The 21668-nt window shown below is 41.5% G+C and overlaps 1 protein-coding gene across 3 annotated transcripts; it reads right to left on the bottom strand.

Annotated features, from left to right (window-relative positions):
- Positions 1–949: 949 nt before the first annotated feature.
- kitb (KIT proto-oncogene, receptor tyrosine kinase b) lies at positions 950–20527 on the bottom strand. Of its 3 annotated transcripts, none has more exons than XM_080879999.1 (21): positions 20326–20527; positions 17295–17570; positions 16907–17191; positions 15034–15173; positions 13733–13901; positions 13382–13571; positions 13173–13288; positions 12789–12903; positions 11734–11921; positions 11176–11282; positions 10330–10456; positions 10127–10231; positions 9092–9202; positions 8379–8517; positions 8220–8287; positions 7987–8078; positions 5663–5785; positions 5163–5274; positions 4849–4948; positions 4101–4206; positions 950–3936 (listed from the first exon to the last, which is right to left on the bottom strand). In XM_080879999.1, the coding sequence occupies exons 1-21, from the start codon at positions 20378–20380 to the stop codon at positions 3793–3795; spliced, it is 2868 nt and encodes a 955-aa protein (XP_080736125.1). In that variant the 5' UTR covers positions 20381–20527; the 3' UTR covers positions 950–3792. The 3 variants fall into 3 exon arrangements, with proteins under 3 accessions (XP_080736125.1, XP_080736126.1, XP_080736127.1); XM_080880000.1 differs by having other exon boundaries at positions 8220–8284; XM_080880001.1 differs by having other exon boundaries at positions 3798–3953.
- Positions 20528–21668: the final 1141 nt, after the last annotated feature.

The following is a 21668-nucleotide window of genomic DNA, read 5'->3' as shown; positions in this document are numbered from 1 at the left end:
ACACCAAACTCACACATCCATGTCTATATAGACCTCTGCTTTGTGCAAAGCTGTGCAGTCATGTTGGAATAGGAAGGGGTCACTCCCAAGCTGTTCCCACAAAGTTGGGACCAAGATGTCCAAAATTTCTTGGTATCTTGGTATTCTCAAGCATTAAGAGTTCATTTCACTGAAACCAAGGGGTTGAGCCCAACTCCTAACCCCCCCCCCCCCCCCCCCCCCCCTCCTCCTCCAAAAACCCCCATCCCTACCCACAATTGGCAAATTGCACTGAGACAAGTACCATTCTCCTGGCAACTGCCAAGCCCAGACTTGGTCATCAGATTACTAGATGGAGAAGCATGAATCCCCCAGAGAGCACGTCTGCACTTGTTTAGAGTTCAGTGGCGCCGTGCTATACTGTGATTTTATGCGATCTACCACTTCATAGCTGAGTTGGTCTTGTTCCCGATCGCTTCCACTTTGCTATATCACCACTAATAGCTGGAATATTTAGTAGTGAGAAAATTTCACCACTGGAGTTGTTGCACAGAGTTGCTGGAATTCACTGAGCTCCTAAGGTGACCCATTCATTCACAAATGTTTGTAAAAGTTGTCTGCATGCCTAGGTGCTTAATTCTTTACACTTGTGGCCATGCGAGTGACTGAAACACCTGAAGTCAGTATGGGTGAGTGAATACTTTTGACAACATAGTGTATCTGGCTGGCAATCCTAGTGCCCATCTGAGGTTCACATTAGAAGTTTGACTGAAAAGTGCTATTACTCCTACAGTAATTACTGCCATTAAAATGCATCCATGGAACAGGGATGGCAACCTTTCATCAAGAAGCATCATGCGACACATGATGGTTGGACCATGTTGGCAACCTGAGGCAACATTTCACAAGAGTTTCTTTTACGACTCCATGTTGTTTCACAGAAAACAATAAAAGACTTATTGCAGTTAGTTTGACCATCACAGGTACATTCTTTATTATTACAAGTCAACCAACTGTATCAAAACTGCAAGAACCCGAAAGCCAGAGTGCAGAAACATTTTTCTGCTCTCTCACCAATAACTGTCACAAACAAATGCATTCACTTAAAAAAAAAAAAGTCTAAAGGCACATCTCTAAGATATTTACATTGCATACAGGTTTGACATACAGTAAAAAGCACACAATCAGTCCTAAATCCTTGGCCACACTGGCTTTGCTAAAGAGACTAAAGTTATCCATAAAAACATACAGCAATTGTTGTTTATAAGTCACAGTTTTCAAAGCTACAACGCACAGGTGGAAATTCGTGTTTATGTAACTTTTATGGCTTTATCTTTTTCATTAGGAATTATCGCTTGCATGCCACTCTGCTATGGCTTCTCTTCTTCTTTTTGTTTCCTCTTCAAAGACACTTTGTACTACCTTAGAGAAACGTGTTCATTTAAAGGCCTGCTGAAAACAAGTTTTAAGGTTTTAGGATTTGACATTTTGGGAAAATATTTTTGCTGAGTGACATAAGAACAATTAACCTTTCCAACATCCAGTCTGCCCTCTTAGGCAGAATTTTTTAAGCAAGATGTCTGGATTGAAAGGCTATGCCTCCTAAACACAGCAGCGACACATGACATGTTCCCCATTTCAACCCTCCAGCGCCACCACGGGCGATTTCATGACGTCAGTGATGCACTGTCAACCATGGAAGAACCCTGAGACCTATTCTTGGGTTTGTGAAAGAAGGAAAGGAAATGGGTCAGACGGGCTCGGCACGTGTGTAGCCAGCGGATGGGGCAGCATGTGATTGATGGAATACCTTAAACAATGGCAGTGTCCTGGTTTCTAAATCACATGATTCCTACATTACTCGGTAATGCAGAGGTATTTCCGGAGAGGCAGAGGGTATGTAGGAACTTCAGGAAGGATACAAATGATGCTCACGCACAAGCAGCAAAAACTCCTGGAAGGATCTTTGTCAGAGGTCTTCAGGCACCGAGCCACTCTGGGTTGGCAGTGTTGCTCTGAATGACCTCATCTCTCCCCAGTGAGTTCAACAGCAGAATCAACCTCCTCTAGAAAAACAAGAATCTTTCCCTCACCGAAGTCCAGCAGGATTTTGTCAAAAATCTTCTTCAATCCCAACATTCCTCCACAAGATTAAGCTCTTCAAGCGCCATCACAGTGCAGCTACCATGTCTCATAAGAAGGATCTGCCCCAAGTCACCACTGAATACCAGCTAGAAGCCACCGAATAGCTTCTGTACAATCTGGTGCCTCTAATGTGCAAAAATCCATTACTGAGACTTCATTAACTACCATGGCAACTTCTAATGAGTGCTGCAGTGCCATCATCTTTGCTCACATAGCATTGGAGTCACAGAGAATGAGAAGGCACTTCTAATGGTAGCCTTTAATATAAGCTCTATCATTTTAGTCTAATCTTAATGGCAGAGATGGCGTCAGCCAACCAAACACATAGTAGGATCTTGTTTTAAGTTCCTTCCTCCAGGAATTCTGATCAAATGGATGCTTTTTTTTAGGCATATATCACAATTATATATCAGTCCAGACTAGAATTAGCAAATGTGTGGACTAGTTTTTCAGCATCCCTCTAAGGCAGGGTCTCCTAACTTTGACAATCTTGTGCAGATTAGAGAAGGCACTCCTAAACATTTCTTCAATGTCTGTGTTAAAATATCTATCTTAGATCTTCACATTAATAATGAAGGCCAAAGTGATGCCATCCAAAGCAAGTATCTGGTTAGATGCCTTGTTTCTTGGGCCAAACTCTTACAGGCCTTAACGTCTTTAAGACAAACTTGTAGTTCAACTGATTGGTTTTATCGGCTTTCACTGGTAAATACTGATAGACAGCAATAAAGAACATATGGAGACGAGTTAAAGACTGCACAGACTGATAATTTTGTATGAACCACACCATTCAACACCTACAACAGCAGCATGGTGACAGTTACGTAAGCACAACTCAAAGCTGTACACTCTAAAAAGGCAAAACTACCACAGGCATGCAGCTCAGGGGCTATTCTACTATCTTACATATCTTTTACTCAATGTTTAGCAACTGCACAAGTGTCCAAGCTTTAGAAATGCTGGTGTGCAGATTTTGTTACCATTGGACCAAGCCAGACAAGCTGATTACCTGTGTATTGTGTCTCCTAAACTAGAAACTACAGTTTTTAAGCTTTACTTCCTCATTTGCATGCGGCGACACGAGGATGGTATAATTCTTCTCATCTATCTCTCAACAAGAAAGTCCCAAAATGTCAAAAATATTTCTATGAAATGGCAGACAAGTCTGATACAAAGAGGTCCTCTAGTCACAGCATCAACTCTGTTTATTTATTTATCAGTTCACTATCATCTCCCCTGTGCAGGTATGTACATGTACTGGCAGCCTTTTGTTTTCTCCAAAGCATCTTAAGATGTAATCTAAGGCTGAATGTGAGCCAAGACTCTTCCCACTGCTGATGGGTGATGTATCTGATGGCTGGTTAGTGCTGAGGTCTGCTTTATTTAGACGTGCACCTGAAATACCTACCATGGAGATCAATATTGAAAGGGCAAGAGTAGATAGCGGCTGAGAGCCAAGTGCAGCCCTCAATATGTACAATATCTATATGTGTGTGTGTTTCTGTATGTGTGAGTGTGTGTGTGTATGGAAGATGCAGGAAGGCCAGCATTTGAGAGTTTGTTTAAAATGATCAGCTGTTAGTTGTAGTAGAGTGGAGTGTAGTTTGTGTGGTATGAGGTGAGGAAGGTCAGGAAGGTGGGGATTTATGTATGTGTCCAATTGGTGTGTCAGACATAGTCCAGGAAGACGTCAGCTGTGTTCTGCAGTAAAGGTTGGTTGGGGGCTGTTGTGCTGCAGACTGAGCTCAGTCTCCGTGATGGCGCCCTCTGCTGCTCTGGAGGACCTGAAGCATTACTCAGGGTCAGGTACACCTGAGGAGTAACACAGACTTGTGTTTTACGAAAGAAAGAAAGAAAGAAAAAAAGAAAAAAAAACAACATAATTTTTGTGCTTTGGAGATAAAATGTAGGGAAATGAGTGAAAAACAAAAAAGACAGATTACAAAAGTAAGACTAAGAGTCGTTCTTGCACTCACATTCTTGGTATTTTCTGACAGCAGCAGCTCTGTTTTCTCCACCAGCTTTTTGAAGGAAGGCCTTTTCAGAGGATCGTGGTTCCAGCAGGACAGCATCATGTCATACCTACAACGCAGGTCACACTGGCATTAGTTTATATGTCTGGGATACAGAGAAACAGCCAGAACACAAAAACAATCTAGCTATTTTATACATCTAAACTACAGGCTGACAGGTTCATAGCCTGTAACAGCTCATATTGCATCAGTCACGTTGTAGAAAATGACTTTAGTCATGGATATAAGGCAGCATCGAACAAATAATAACATATTTGGCTTTTACACCTTAACTGCTGCTGATTTAGTTCAAGTACCCACTGATGGAAAACAACATATAAATTAGATCCAAATAATTTATTTAAATAACTGATCATGTAAAATTATAATAAAAGAAGTCCAGGTTATAAAAAAAAAACAAAGAATTATTAATTGATCACCACAAAACAGAGTGATAATTTGTTTTGAATAAAACAGTTCTCTGCTTTTAGCTTCTACACTGTTGGCGTTGTTGGTTCTGCCCTGCTTATATCATCAAAGAAAAAGGTTGGGATGAAGTAAGTGCTTGACCAAGGCCTAAAACACATATTTTATTAATTGAAAAAATAATCTGTTTATCACCTGATAGTAAAAAAAAACAAACACACGACTTCCTGCAACCTTTGTGATGGCAGTATATGAAACAGACTCATTCTCACAAACATGCACTTACATCTCAGTGGGGGCATACTCAGGCCTGCTCATCCTGTGGCCTTCCTGAATCATCCTATAAAATGCAGATCCCACCTGCATCCCAGGGTACGGGCTGTTACCTGCAACAACAACTTTACATCATTTTTAAAGGAAAAAAATATTGATTTGCACGGTACTGTTGGCTTCTCAATCAATACCACTTTGCGTGCGTGCCCTAAGCTATGTTGCTGCTTGTGAGCATTAATAAGCCTGTACTAAAACCCCCAGTCAAATGGATGACAATGATGATTTGAAACAGTAAAAGGAAAGTAAAGCATAAAATGGAAATGTTACCGAGGGAGAATATTTCCCAGAGCAGGATGCCGTAGGACCACACGTCACTCTCAATCGTGTAGACGCAGTCAAAAATACTCTCAGGTGACATCCACTTGACCGGCAGACGAGCCTGAAGGAGGGAGAGAGCCATGAACTCGTGTCCTCATTTATAAGAATATAATATAGCCCATCAAAAAGAATCTAAATTTTCAGTGTGAAAAAAGTTATATGAAAGTTTTATAAAATACAATTCAATAAATAATGCCTTCGTGTACAAAATGAACAGAACTTTCTTCTTGTTTGGCCAGTGTAACTGCAAACTTTTCATCTTTTCCTTTTTAGCTTGCTGTCCAACTTTCTTCACAAAAATTCTACATGTATTGTTTCATAGAGCAGTTCAGACTCAGTAAAGAGAAGCGAGCGTGGGAGTTTTCCTGTCTTGGTTTGCGGAGACGGAGCGGGAACAAAGAACAAAGGAGGAGGGAGCGAAAGACTGACAGACGGAAAGACAGACTCACGTTTCCACGGAGCACATAGCTGGCATCGGTGGTGATGTCTCGTGCCAAGCCAAAGTCGCAGATCTTCGCCACCCTGCCGTGAGTCAGCAGAATGTTTCTAGCTGCAAGATCCCTGTGGATGCACTGCGCACACAAACGCGGCAGCAGAAACAAACACAGCGATGAGCATTGACACAGCAACCGGTTTCTGCAGTGAATGACAGGGCACGCTTACAAAGGAGGCGAGGCCGGTAAAGCTTGTGGCAAACACAAAAGGCGAACTGACGTGTTTACAAAAGAAGAAGAAGTAGAAGAAGGAGAAACAATGACTCAATATGACCAAACAAAATTCAAGAAAGCATGTGTGGGTAAACGGGTGCCACGTTTTACACGATCATTCTAAACAGTTACTTTTGTCTTTTTTAAGAGTGTAACTGGTTAATAAAACGGTTTTAAGATTGCATCGTAGAGGGAAGTAAAACACTTTTTTTCATCTTTATGTTACAAAGAAAAAGTGTCACCAGCTTGGGCTCTCTGTTGGCCTGCCACCAGTTTGTGTCTGTGAGAAACGAATCAGCTGTGGCGAAAGACACCGTTAAAGCTGTGTTTGAGCACAGTTTCTTTACACAACAAAAGGGGAATTGTGTTATTACGATCATAATTTTAAAAAAGCTGGGCTGCTATGTAAAAACAAAATGCATGCATTTGCAAATCTCTTGAGTCCATATTTGAATGACAACACAATATAGGAAAAACATCAAACGTTTAAACAAAGAAAATGCATTTAAGAAAAATCTAGCTCATTTCGAATTTGATTGCAACAGATCAGTAACATGAAGTAAAGATGGGGAGTGGTTCACCAATCGGCAAAAAAATGAATCTGCAAACTGTGGAACAATTTCAGAGTAATGATCTTCAATTCCACAGAATGTGGAGAAATCTGTATGCGCAATGGACAAGGCTGAAAATCATATGAAACTCAGGCAGCACTACATTTAAAACAGGCATGATCCTGTCATGGAAATCCCTCCATGGGCTCGTGAGCACTGTGAACACAGTTCACCGTGCACTCCACAAATACAGGTTAAAGCTCTATCATGCACATGATACAGAGACCCTGCTGTCTTCTCTGGGCCAAAGCTCGTTTAAAGTGGACTGAGGCAAAGGGGGAAACTGATCTGAGGGCAGATGAATCGAAATTTGAAATTCTCTTTGGAAAACTTGGACGCCAAGTCCTGTGGACTAAAGAAGAGAGGAATCATCCAGCACTCAATTCAAAAGCCTCGGATGGTACTGGGGGCAAAACGGTGCCCAACTTTTTTGGACTTTTTTGTAATTCATGTCATATTTTCTTTTAACTGTTCAGGTAACCTGGGCACAGAAGCCATGTTTCTACTGAAATCATGAAAAAATATGGTAGGGAATGCAATCCAAATGGATAAATTAGTAGAAATAAGCCAACAAACTATGCATAAATTAAATAAATAAATAAAAGTACAGTCTGAGCAATTGAAGCGGTTTAAGGCTGACTGTTTGTATGTAACTAAGGTGGAGCTTCTTCAAACTTTAATTCATTTAATTTCCTTTCATTTGGAATCATGTTCCTGTCCACCGGATCACTCTTGTAGGATTTAATTTCTGCTGCGTCTACGTTTGTGTAGTCCTACAACTACCAAGTGCACTTCGTTGTTTTTGGTAACTAGCATTGACAAGGTAGCGCATGTAAGAGTTCTGCTTCTACCTGATTGTTTGAAAGTCGCTGTGAGAAATGCTGTAAATCAGCAAGCACTAATGCAGTGTGCAAAACATCAATGTTTGGATTGTGCAGCTTGCAGCTTGAGTGTTTTATGGTTGTATGGGTGTGTCAGCAAATACAGAAGTTTGTAAAGACAACACTGGTCCTGAGATGCAATCCAGATATGTGACATTATCTCGACTTGATTTATACGCCTAGTCGACTTTGTGCGTTGAATCTAAATATGGCATAAAACAAAGCAGTGCCTTAATGGCTAAAATGCTCCACACAGCCTGGGGGAAGATGCAGTTATGTGATAACTGAACAAATTCTCTGTAACTTCATCGTTACATTTGGCATTTTTTTCATTGCTGAATTGACAGCATTAAATAGAGACGCCTAATTGTTTAATCTGCTTGTGTGCAGTATACGTTTGAAATGCAGCAATGCCGTGGTTTCCTACTATAATGATGCCATTAGCTGAAAGAAAAAGTTCTGCACGAATATTGGCCCTGAGCCATGCCATGATTTATGAACTAGGAACAGCACTTTTAAATCTCTCCCATGACGAGTCTATATACTGTTTATTAACAGTCTGTAAAAGCCTTACATTCCTGGAAGTAATGTACTCCATTCCTTTGGCCACCTGGTAGGAAAAGCTGAGGAGATCTTCAGCATCCAAGGACAGCTCATCTATGTCATCTAGGCACACAATGCACTTCAGTTATATGCGAGAATTCCAGTTTTGATTCATTTGTAGGGAATTTTCATCCTTTGTGGAGGCATGCTATTGGTTATGCAGTGTATTGTAATTAGAAATGTAAAGAGAGAGCGACGTTGTACCTGACTCAGAGGACCTTTCTTTCTCAGAGGGACGCATGGGCATATATCCTGCACCAGTAGCCTCACTGCTAAAGAAATACACACAGATACAAACACGTAAGTAGAGAAACTAGCCACTTTCAGCTATCATCGCCATGAAGCATTCCTGCACATACGCACCTTGTGGACTCTGTTGGGTTCGAGACATTGTGGTAGTAACCATCCCCAGCTCTGGAGTTTAGGAAGGACTCTCTTTTCCTTCTGAGGAAGTTGAGGAGGTCCCCATAGCAACAGTACTCTGTAATTACCAAAATTGGTCCTGGCAGAATACAGGGACAAAAACCAAAACAATACAAAAACGACAACCATCAGTCACTGATTTTTAAACCATGACAGCACAATGAAAATGAGAAGAAACGGCAAGCAGTTCTGACACAGTGATGAGGCTTGACAACAAGGGTGTTTAAAAGCTGATCATGTTTAAACAGAGGAAACAATGTCACTATTCCTTGTTTCTCTCACAATAAGTGCTTATGCATACATCTGTGGAAAAAAACACCAAACTAAATTATAATCAATACTGAGGTCTAGACAGCTAAATAATATTGAACACACACACAGCAGATTTGTGGCAAGGTAAAATGAATCACGTCTTCATATCGAAGGCAGATGCTGATAATGGCCGGGTACAGCAGTGAGTCACCACATGAGGATATGGCAAATGTGTCTCCCAGACAATATTCATAATCATAAATCATGACAGTCAACAATAAAACAAGAGTGCAGATGTGTAAGGTTTATGTGCCCCCGACACGACAAAACCAATCCAAAAATATCTCACATGCAAATCTGATTCTGAGTGAACTAATTGTGCTCGTAGTGACTCCTCTCACCTCCGACGGTGCAGGCTCCCAGCAGGTTAACGATGTTAACGTGGTTTCCAAGGTAAATGAGAACCTTCAGCTCAGACATCAGCGCCTCCTTCTCCGTGGAGTGAGCGTTGGCTGAGATGACATCATCACAACATTAAAGTGGAAGACGTATAAGCACAAAATCAAAGGCCGTAAAGTGAAAGTATTCCTTTGTGACTGGCGTATTCTCATATTTAAAAGCCTAACGGCAATCAGAAATACAGAAGAAACAGTACCAGTAGTGACACTAGTGGCGGTGTAACAGTTATTTGGTTTTCAGCCCAGTGTTTTCCAATCTAACATAAATGTGGGGGATTAAAAGAATTGTAAAAAGAGAAAAAACAACTTCATATTCGTCTCTACTCTGAAACTTGTTTATGTTGTTGTTATTGTTTGAGTGTTTGTTTTTTTCGAGTCAGAATATTTGGACAATTGGTTGGAGTGCTAAGTTATCAGCTAACCCAAGCAAGCTCTGTCAGCAAGCAGGCCCCATAGACTGTAGGGGTGAGTAGCTCGGACACACATGCCTCCTAATTAGTGTGGAGTAAAAACAGAGCCACAGTCTTCTTATACAAGCTGTACCAAGCAGCAAGCCGTAATATTTGTCATGTAATTCCTTTAAAATGCTCCAAAAGACCAAAAGTGAGCGATCTAGTTTACTGATTTTAATTAGCGAAGGTTAGGACGAGCAGGCAACTTCCATATAACTAACTTTACTTCTTGCAAGTATCAAAATGAGTTATTAAAAATAAAAAACAAAAGGCCCCACTGTATTCATTAACACAGAGTCTGTGTGCACTGACTTGCTTTCGGAGCCACTTAAGGAACTGCAATTTCTGTCACTTCCAGGTTAGATTTATTTTTCATCATTTTTCATTCAATTTTAAACATGGGATTGCAGTCAAACACTTTGAATTTTGGTGTTTTCACTCTTTAAGTACAGTACTGAGTACTTTGTACCACTTTATATAATATTGTTACAACACAGAGACGGTGATGGGGAAAATATAGACTTACGTTTCAGCATCTTAACAGCGACGGTTGTCACAGCGTCTGCAGAACACAATCCGTATGCCGTGGCCCTCACTACCTTTCCAAACGCCCCAGAGCCCAGGGTCTTACCTTCAAATAAACACAAAAAACAAACTTTAACACTTCATTCATGCTCTAAAAATGATAACAGTCGCTGTACATTTGCACTCTTACACACACTGTCCTACCAAAGCGCAGTTTCTGCCTGGGGAACTCCCATTTGGAGTCATATGGCAGCTGGGTGGGGTCAATATATATATGGTTGTTTCCATGGACAGTCTCGATGACCTTCCACTGAATCTGGAACTTTGGTTTCTGTTAAAGTTTGGAGGGGAGAGAAAAAGTGACGTCAGATCAGCTTCCCGGGACTGTTTGTTGTGTTCGACTGTATAGCTCATATTCCCTTTCACGTTGCTCTTTTACAAAGATGCACTTTAGTTGTCAGCCCGAGTCTAGACTTTCCCCCTGACGATCCCACTGCAGATGCGTGAGCTACTTCTCAAGGAGTCTGACTCATCTGAGAGCAATAAGCACAGCATGCTCAGGGGGGCAAATTAATGGCTGGAGGCGTGATCGCAGTGTCAAAAATCCTTTAACTACAGCATGTCTGCACTTCAAATGGTTGACTGATTCAACTGAAATTCATTAGGACACATTCATGTTGATTAAAAGAATTTACCGTCACTCTTGCGTGCAAAACATCACTGCCAAATGCAGAACGAAAGAAAGATGCTTCTAACTTTAACGTACTCTAAACACGATGGAGGCATGAGTCATTAGTAAATGAGAATGGGCCCTTTGCCAGAAACTCCCAAAGCCATTTACTTTCCTGGGATGCAAAGTGTATGTCAATGCTGCTTGATGATCCTGATTTGAGATTGATGTTTATAATCTTTGAAACTGATTCATGGGTTTGAAAGGGGCTGATGGCCAAAGAGTTTTGTGATTTACGTCAAATCTGTGACCCTACTTAAACCCGGGCTTAAAATCACAATAATCATAAGGCATGCACAGTTTATTTCCTTTTTCCTTACCTGCAAGTACTTATAAAGCAGCACCACTAACACGAGGCTGAGTAAGACCCCAGTAGCCACCATGCCGGTTAGAAGAGGCGTGAAGAGTTTATGGGGGACCACACGCTCTGAGAATGAACACCAACAAACCCAGAGTGAGAAATCTCATGGAGCATTGAAGTAGCCAAGTTTTGGTAGTTACACACACACACACACACACACACACACACACACACACACACACACACACACACACACACACACACGGAGTGACATCCTCTACCGTTAAAACAGACAGCTGCAGCAGTGGTGTTTGTTTGTGTGACAAGGATTAGTGAGTCTGCGCCATATAATCCCAGCTTGCATAGTCAGCATACACTAATCTCATTCAATCTGTACCCAGTAACCACACACCTGGCCTGTGCAGACAAAGGGTCAATGGGTTTGTGTGTCTTTTTGAATTCTTGCACAACGTATTTGTGGCGCGCTATATAAGACAAATCCCCACCACGCAGACACTGACGCTTCACCTGTGTTACTCTCCTTGCAGCTCTATTTGCGGTCCGTACAGTGTCTTACCACTGATGGAGAACAGGGTGTAGGCCTCTGCCTCCTCTGTAGAAGCGACACACTCCAGTGTGTGGTACTGAGTGAACTCTTTGCTGACATTCAGTCGGCTTTCCACTTGACTCCTACCAAAGGTTGACTCTGAAAGGACAGTGACCTCTGAGGTCTCCCACTGGGTGGCATTGGGCAATTGTGAGCACCTGTTGAGACATTAAGGTTGCTTACGATCACTCCGTGCAAGAGCAGGTTTCAGCCTTTACAAATCAATTTATTGATTCAGTGCCTTTGGATCCACTCCAGTAGGAGAGGTAGGAAAAATAAGACATACTAAACTTACAGCTCCTTACTGTAAGTGCGTTAAAAGCTTTTCCATCAATTGCTAAATTGTCTAAAACAAATTTAAAAAGATGGAAAAATTAAAGCAATTTTAAGTCTAATAGATGTGAAACTAGAGCACAGTTCTGCATCTGAGTTACAGATGAACCAGCCAACAAACACATCAGAGGTGGTGTCGCTGATGTAGATCACCCAGTGGAAACCGGGTGCTGTTTCTGCAGCTCCTTCTAGCAATCGTCTCCATTACTTCTGTTCTAATAGAATAAAATGATCCTTTCTGTTCCTACGATCCTAAAACCTAGCCATTTATATTTGTAGCCAATTGTTGTTGTTTTCTTTTCTTTCTTTCTTTTTTTTTTTTTTTACATATACATATCTTCATGTGGACCTTTAATACAGCTGCTTCTCGTCAGTGGGGCCAAATCACTATTTGTATCTTAGTCGCTAACCTGAGAACGGAAATATGTGAAATATAGTGTGCATATGGTTTGTTAGGATAGGAAAAGCTTTAAAACTTTTATTAAAAGGCATAAAGTTTTAGTGCTTAATAAAGCACAATGTACTTGAAGGCTTGGTTAGATATTTACTTAATAATATGTTACTAATAAATCAAATTTCAAAGGCAAACTGATTTCCTGTTTCATGATCATTTTTTCAGAATTATGATTTTAATTTCAGTGGGCCTAATCCTCTTTTGTAAGATCTTGATATAAGCTGCGTTTTCGGGATACCTTGTGCGCGGCAGCTCACAGAAGTACCAGCTGATCTTAGGGACGGGGTATCCTGCAGCAATGCACCGCACTTGTCCATCAACAGGCCCTTCCTGAGCTGTAATGACAGGCTTACCTTACGGAGAAAAAAGAAAGTCGTATATGAAGCATACAGCACATGTACAAAGCATCTCCTGTTGACTCCCAGTATACTGGCTACCTGTGGTATTACTACAGAAAAGTACCAGCTGATCAAAATGAGGTTTCCTTTAACTAAAATCAATGCAGGCGAAAAGTTTGTAAAACTCTGATTTATCTAGCTACTCTTCTGTACAGATTGTTATTTCAGCTACTAACTGTGTTCTAAGTATACAACCCAAAGGAACAAATGTGAGAGCTACTTACTGTTGACATACACATGAAACGAGTGATCGACAGATGCGTCTTTGTGACTGGCTGAGAAGTTGTAGATCCCGCCCTCGGAGCCAAGAACCCTCACTAGTCTCAGCTTGCTGCTGTATCTGATAGAACAAGTGTATTTGTAAAATCCTTTAACCCACAGTGACATACTAGCGTACTGGTTACTTGAAGTACTCACTTTTAACTAACTGTACCTGTATTTGTTTCGGTGGAGAGTGATGACGTGCTCTGTGGTGTTGTGGAGAATCTTCCCATTGTAAGACCAGGACATGAAGCTTGGTGCAGGATAGGCATCGAATTCAACTTTTAGGCTCAGGCTCTCTCCCTCTTTAACCTCTTCCTGGACTGGACTTTGACTTACTAACATTTTAATGAACCCCTGATCTGAAGAGCAGAAATGTGTAAGTTTAATATGTTTTATGAACAAAAGGTTGATAACATTCTGCACACATCCAGGTATGTGTGGCCTCAGAAATAACTATAACATTACTGGGGCAACTTGAAAATATATTTTTGAGTATAAATACAAAGCCCCCAATTCTTACCGTAAACTTTGAGCTCCATCGCTTCGTCACTGCGGCCTCTTTCGTTGTGAGCATGGCAACGGTAAGTCCCTGAGTCTGATTGGTTAACAGCTGGGATCAAGAGTGAGGTTGAACGCTCGTAACCCAAACCCCCGGACAGGATGTGTGAGGTTTGTGTTTCAAAAGGATGCTGCAAAGTGGCAAAGAGGAGGCAAAGAAGCATGCTTTACAGGTGTAACATGACACAGATCTGTTGTTTTCTACATAATCCAGCAACTGTAGTCTTACTGTAACATACAAAGTCTGGCTGTCAGCACCTCCTCCCTATGATCAAAAGTTGAGCGACCAAGCTCAGTACACAGTGACGTCTTAGCCTTCTTAAGTTTCTTATCTAGATCAGATGTTATGACATCACCTACCAAGGAGTTAAAATGACCTATGTGTAACATTTATGCGCCTGCAACACTTCAAATAATAGTATCATTTTAATTTAATGACAGTAGCATCTCATTTATATCCACAAGGCTCAATTTTGCATTTAGCACATCATGATGCCATCATGTTGCCTAGCAACCACCTAACAATGGGTTAAAATCACAGATCAAACAATACTGTAGCAGTGGCACATACTAGTATATAAAATGTCTATACTGGTAACTAAGAAATTGTAAGTAACAACCAAAGTGTGGAATTTGTGCCAAATATGAATAAAAAGCACAATGTAACTATTTGCTATTCACAAGCTGCCACCCCAGCCCCCCGTCTGGACACTCCTCTGCACGTCAAAGGTCAAACCTCCAGCAACACTTGCAGTATGAAGAGCAACTTTGTTACTTCAGCCTATACCCTTTGTCAGTGATGACGGGAACAGGCTGCTGAAATATGCTGGCAGAACCAGAAAGTTGCTCTTCATGCTTCAAATGTTGCTGGACCATCAGCCTCTTCACATGTTTGCCCTTCACCGTGCACCTTGAAAGTAGGCGAAGTTACAACCTGTTTCCAAAACTTTTACGAATTTCTCTCCTTTTTTTTTGTCTTTTTTCAAACTTTTTTTTCAATATTAAAATATTGGGTATAATTTTTCACAGAAAATATAGTTCTGCTTTTTGTTTACATGTTAAACAGCATCACAAATCTTTTGGAAACATGTTTCTTGAACGAAAAAGTCTCTAAAGCATTACTTGGGATATGAGCTCACTTTTCTCCATGTTAGCTTTGTGCAAAATTAAATCATTTCTAAAGGACGTTGCAAACTGTTTGACAAGTAGGCAGCCAAACATCCCTGACAAAGAACTGCAAATAAATCCCTTAATCATTCTCACCGCTGTTGACGGGAAGTCCCACTTGAGAATGACGTCTGCGTTGACATTGGAGGAGCTGCAGGTAAGCTCGAACTGCTCTCCTGTCCTCAAGATGACTTTGTCTTTCTGGGACAGCGTGATCACTGGGCGTAACTCTGGCACTGAATCAAGGGATTCAAAAAGCAACTGTAGCAAACTGCTGTATTTGTGAGTTCATCTAAACCAGCATCATATCATTTTTTTCACCTGTGCATTGTCACACAGACACTTCTAACAGCACGACATATGTGAGCCTGAAATCATTCTGCTGCACTGTAATAACTCTGGACTGGTATGATCTGAAATCATGAATCCCAAACGGCGGCTTTTCATCTGACCTGAAACAAAAAATGTGGTGGTTTTGTGCTAAAATGTAATAAAAATAAGTAAATTGCTTATTTAAACGCCATAATAAAATACCCCAATGCGGTTTGTACTGTGCAGCTTTATACTGACGTGAGCAGCATGACCAAATGCAGACACTTGTCCCCACGTAGGCAGGACGATTAATTTCCAGCATTAAATGCCTGCAGACGCCGCTTCGGTTGCTGTGTTTGTGCTGGACTAATTCTATTTAACCCAAACACAGCCTTCATGCTCTGTTACAGAGCTTTGTTCACTGGGGGAATCAAATCCCTCGGCTCCTCCCTTCCTCAACGTACTTCTCGCTTTCTCCCTCTTCCCATCATTCAAAAGGACACCATGCCGTACTGCCCCTCAGCTGGTCCGCATAAAGAGTGCTGATGTAATGCAGAGGACAGAAGCACAAACTTAAATTGTATCTATGATCGATTTTATTTTATTAAGATGCACGTAGCTCGTAAAAATGTAATATCTCTTTGTGGCTAAAAAAGAAAGTGAACAGAAGGCTTTTGGACTGTCTATTATTAGCCATGCTAGCTGCTCTGCATTTGCCAGTGTTGGTCCGCTATCATGTTCCAGTCTTAACCAAGACTGGATGGATTTCCCATAGGATGAATGCATATTGCATCTGCTCATGCTTTGGCTTTTTACGATGCTACAATTTCGCTTATTGGTGATATTGAGCAAAATGTCAATAGCTGCCAAAGTCTAGGCAGCTATGAATTTCATAAATTAAAATCCTTCATTTTGCATCAAACCAAATTCCTGCAGAACTAATGACATGCCATTATGCTTTTAGAGGCATCAGTGAAAGCAAATGCTGTGGTTTTAACTTCCAATTACTAATTACGGGTAAAGTATGGACGTTTTTCCACTTCACCATCGCCTCGCCTGCTAGTGACTTTGCAGTTTTCCCTTTTCCTAATTCAAACAGTTCCTCTAAAGATGCTTCTGTGCTCTCAGCAGCTGCTCATAGATGGATGTTTTTGTATTTCAGGTATGAAGAGAAATATGAATGTGGCAGTAAACCCATTGTTTTCTTCCTCCACATTTAGCTTCATTAACACCCATGAAACAACTTAAACATGGTGTTCATTTAGTCACGCTGCAAAAATCAAGCTCCGATCACAACCCGGATAGATTAGGTGATAACAACAACAACATCTGAGTGCCAGCCCACATCAGCTGATGGCTCAGCTGGTACTCTTCCATACATCAGGCAGCTGCTGGACATCTTCCAGCTGCTCTGAATCCCACTTCCTTCCTCAGTCCTCTTGTTCAAGCTGTGTCTGACTTAATTAGGCTCCTGCCTGTTGTCACTGATGCCTGCTCTGTTCTGTAACAAGACCTTATATTTTCTATATATGCACACTGAAGGAAATATATCACCAGTAATTAATTACTCTGGACAAAAGTGACTAATCTCTCATTAACATGAATGGTAATTTCAAGAAACACGAATAATACATATCGCTTTTTGACTTTTACTTACCGAGTCGTACTTCCAGATTGTATTTACTTGACATCACTTTGACTCCGTGAAGAAGTCCCACACATACGTAGCAGCCATCGTATTCCTTCTGAATGTTGTTGATGGTGATGCCTTCCTGAAGGTCACTCTTATAACTCATACCAGAGGGCAGAGGTCGTCCATCACAGGTCTCCAAACCCAGGTGGGTGACCTCGGGGTCAGTAACAAGGCAGGGAATGGTGCAGCTATCGCCTTCTCGCACCAGTTTGATGTTTATCATGATGTGCAGGAAAGCATTGTAGGGGTCTAGGGAGATGACAGACAGGTAAAGATTTGGATTAATGTTGTGAAGACAAACATCCAAATGCCCCCCCCCCCCCCCCCCCCCCCCCCCCCGTTAAACACCCACCTTTCACGTATACGTAGATAGAGCTCTGTTCCAGTGTGATGTTATTCACACATATATAGCGACCCATGTGGTTAAGCTGGGCGGCTGATAGCCTGACGAAAGCCACGTTGCCCTCCTGCACCTCTCCATCCAGCTTGCGAGACTTGTCCCTGTACCACCTTAACCTGGGCGGGGCGCCAGACGTTGTGGCATTGTCATAGCAGCGCAGCTCTAGCTTCCCCTTCTTGGGAACTACGATGTGAGGCCCACCGGGGGAGATGAGTGGCTCTGACCACACTGGTAGAGAGGAAGAACATTAAGGATGATGGATGTTGGACCTGTTGCTAATTTTGAATGGGTTCGGCTTGGATAAAAATCCACACCAGAAGGGAAAGAAATGCTGCTGCTTTCTGGTGTATTAATATAATAATAATATAATTAAATACAACCTCTGAAGAAAAAAACCCAGTGAAGACATAGCGGAGATGTTGTTCTTAATCGAAACATTTTTTTCAACATATAGCCTCATTTAAAACTGCTTTCATTGCTTTTGGTACAGATTCAGCAAGGCGCTGGAAGCGTTCCTCAGAGATTCTGGTCCATGTTGAAATGATAGCATCACAGATTTGTCAGCTACACATGCATGGTATAAATTTGCTGTTCCACCAAATCCCAAAGGTGCTCTATTGGATTGCTATCTGGTGACTATGGAGGCCATTTAAGTACAGTGAACAGTGAACAGTTTGAGATTGCTTTAGCTTTATAGGAGCAGCAATTAGAAGACGGGTGCACTGCTGTCATAACTATTGATACAAGGCGGGATGGATGTATGCATTCATGCTGTTTTATGTAAAATTCTGCAATCTGAATTTTGCTGCAGACATTTATACTGATCGGACCCAACAACATTTTACTAATCTTCTAATGTCAAGTTTAATTAGCCTGTGGATTGTAGCCACAGTTTCCTGTTCTTAGCTGACAGCAATGGCACCCGGCGTGGTCTTCTGCTGTAGTCCCTCTGCTTCAAGGTTTAATATCTTATGCAATCGGAGACGATCTTCTGCATACGAGAGTTCTAACAAACAGTTATGTGACTTACTGTTCCCTTAGCTCAAAGCAGTCTGGCCATTTTCATCTGACCTCTGGCATCAACAAGGCATTCGCAGAGAAAATTCCAGTAGATCAGCAGTTTCTGAAACACTCAGACCAGACCGCCTGGCACCAACAACCACGCCAGGTCCAAATCACTTACACCGCTGTCCTTCCCCATTCTCATACTCTGTTTCAAATTAAGTAGATTGTCTCAATCGCTGCTACACGGCAAAATGCAGTGAGCTGCTGCCAAGTGATTACTTAATTAGGTATCTGCATTAACAAGCAGGTGAGCAGGTGTACAGATTAAAGCTGATGTAGATTTTATTTTTCTGATTATTCCATTCGTAGCTTGGTTTCTAAAGGGTCAGAAAATTGTGAAAATAGCTACCAGGAGTCAGAAATCCTGAAGTACATGTTGTAACAAAAAACAGCATTTTCTGTTTGTTGTGTTAGCAGACTGCCACTCCAGAGATCTAAAAATACTACCACATGAGACTAAAAAGCAAACAATTCCTCATAGCTGAAATGCTGTAAGAAAGCAGCACAGTATCCTGGCTTGACTAGGACTGAAAATATCAAAATAATTGCTGTTATTTTTCTGTTGATTGATCGTTTAAGATCAGAGTGCCCAGTGTGGTGGTTAAACAGGATGGCATGATTGACAGAGACTCCCTGAAGAGAGAGTGCTATCTAACCACGACAGCTCAATTGGAGAATCAATAATTATGAGTTATACAGCCGCTGAGTAATCATGCATCAAGGTCCCTAAACCTATTCCCTTAAGATGAGTAAACCCAGCTGACATTTTAGTTTAAGCTCCACCAGTCTTCCTCCCACTTTCTTTCTCTCCTTTTCCCCCATTTAGATTTGCACATGATAAGAGCCATTTCAAAAACAGGATTTTCATGTGACTGTTGTGCCTCCAGGCTGAAGCAGAGCTCAGAAAGCAAAAAGGAGAAGGATGTGAATCCCCCCTCCCTTCCAAAATATCCACATCTGTGTTTGCGCGGGGTGTGAGGGCATGTTTTTAATGCTGCATCTCTCAGAATATGAGTTTGGCAACCAGTGATTTGAACTATTTGAACAAGCGAACGGTTTCAGTAGTAAAAAACAAAAAAACAAAACAAAACCCGAGGCAGTTATGTGACTAAACACGAAGCTTTGATCCTAACATCCAGAGCTGTTAGATGTCAAGATGCTGCGGGTGCTTTGTGGTAGAAGATGCGTATCTTTTTTTCCCCCTTCTTCTTCTTCTCCTCTTTCTTCTTCTTTGTTTCTTTTGCTGTTCTGGTAGGATGCTCAACCTTATCCTCTTCGTTTGGGTAGAATAAATAATTAATTCTCTTCAAACAAAACACTCAGGCACACACAGGGACACACAAACACACAAACACACACACACTTGTTGCCCGCCAAAGGTATTTCCAGCGCACCACTAAACAGTTATGCATACAAATGATTTGTAGACTTAAGCTGGCGGGTTGGCAAGAGCTTTACATTTACCTTTAGCACTAAATGACTGACTTGAAACAGTCCGGAAAAACAGAAAACGGACAGGAGGTTGCGCTAAACATGCGCAAAGATACACGCTGTTTTTCCTCGGCTGTTTACGTCTATACTCTAAGATATAGGCAAAAAAAGACTCTTTAATGGTGACAGCAGCACATGTCGCACAAGTGGGAGACGGAATAAGACCCGAAGAAGCACTGACTCTAAAATAATGCACGAACAAAGTACAGAAATAAATGATTTGAATTATTACCATAGGGTGAAAAGCATTAAGGATGCCGTCATAGAAATTCCACCACTATAACAGCAATAAAACGTAAGAATATTTGAAACTACCCACTCAAAGAGTTGGGAGAAAAAAAACACAACAAAGCAATAAAGTCAACACTAAGAAAAAAAAAGATATCCACACGCCGCGCTGAAATAACATCGCAAGTGGTTTTCTTACCGGTTAGTGGCAGCAAAATAAAATACGAGGCACAAAGAACCCAGCGGAACCTCATTGTCGGGTGATTTTCAAGTCTTTCACTCTACCCCATGCGTTTCAAGCGCAGACAAAACCATCCTGTGTCTAAAACAACGAGACCTCGTCCAGCGTGATAACGCGGCACAGGTTCCTCCAACGTAATGAGCGCACGGACACAATGATCCAGCAGCCTGGCTCCCCCTGATGGATTTCATTGGAGCTTAAAGACACAGTGCATCGCCTCTCTCCCTCCCCCCTGCTCTGGATCATTGCCACTCCTTGCTGTCCCGCATTGGTTGGAGTCTGGCCAAGGTGATGAGTCTGTTATTACTGAAAAAACAAACAAACCATAAAAATCATCTTCACTCAGTCGTTTGGAAGAATAAGTAAATTTTCCATCAATAAAAGTCCTGGTGGTGCAGGGATACAGAGGATCAACTGTTCTGTTAAATAACGTGATTCTTTTTTATATTACAGACATTGTAATAAAGTATTATTATGGCGGCAGCCTGTCCTCACACTTCGACTGGGCCAGCGTGTCCTGTTGTGATGACAGCTCTCGCTTGGCAGGAGTTTCCCCGCAGGAGCTCTTTCAGTTTGTGATGCACTTCATAGTGTCACATTTCCCAACTCTAATCAGCATTATGGCGGTTTCACTTTTCCCAGATTTAATCAACTCTATAGCCCAGAAAGAGCCAATAAACAATCTTAATTTGGCAATGTGCAAGGTCAGGCAAACGTTTTTAACCAGAATATGACGGAGGTTGACATGGTCACTTTTCCACATTAGATCTTTAGATGCCAGTAGGAACACAGACACAGGTCTGAGTTAATGGGCGCTGTAATTATACACACTGTTTACCACCAACATCATTAGAAATAACTGATCTTTTAATGCTCGAGAACAGCAGGAATGATTACAGCAAGCATGAATTGCTTGAAGGCTCGTGTGGTCTCCTGACTATTCTAACACAGATTTATAAAATGTGACCTTATTCTTAGAAAATCTCTTTAAGTTTGTAGACATCATCAAGTGCATTCACTTCGTTTTGTTATAATCTGAGATTTGCACGATGCACCTTAAAATGTGCCTTTCTTGTGCAGAAGAAGTCTTATTGACAGATGTTCAAGTCATGGTCGTGGTTTTTGGATTTTGGCGCAGTTTCTGCTCCTGTTCTTACTCCCCGTTAAGCCTCGCTTCTAGTCGCTTCCTCTCTTACTTTCTCTGTGTGCCTTTTGTAGTTTTGCTGCCTATCTTTGTCTTTCCCCCCACTTTCACACTTTCAAGCACAATTATTGGGTTTTATTGCTTCCACCTGAACAGT

Source organism: Rhamphochromis sp. 'chilingali' (assembly GCF_963969265.1).
Source record: "Rhamphochromis sp. 'chilingali' genome assembly, chromosome: 4".
Lineage (NCBI taxonomy): Eukaryota > Metazoa > Chordata > Actinopteri > Cichliformes > Cichlidae > Rhamphochromis > Rhamphochromis sp. 'chilingali'.
This window is presented reverse-complemented; position numbering and strand designations above follow the sequence as displayed.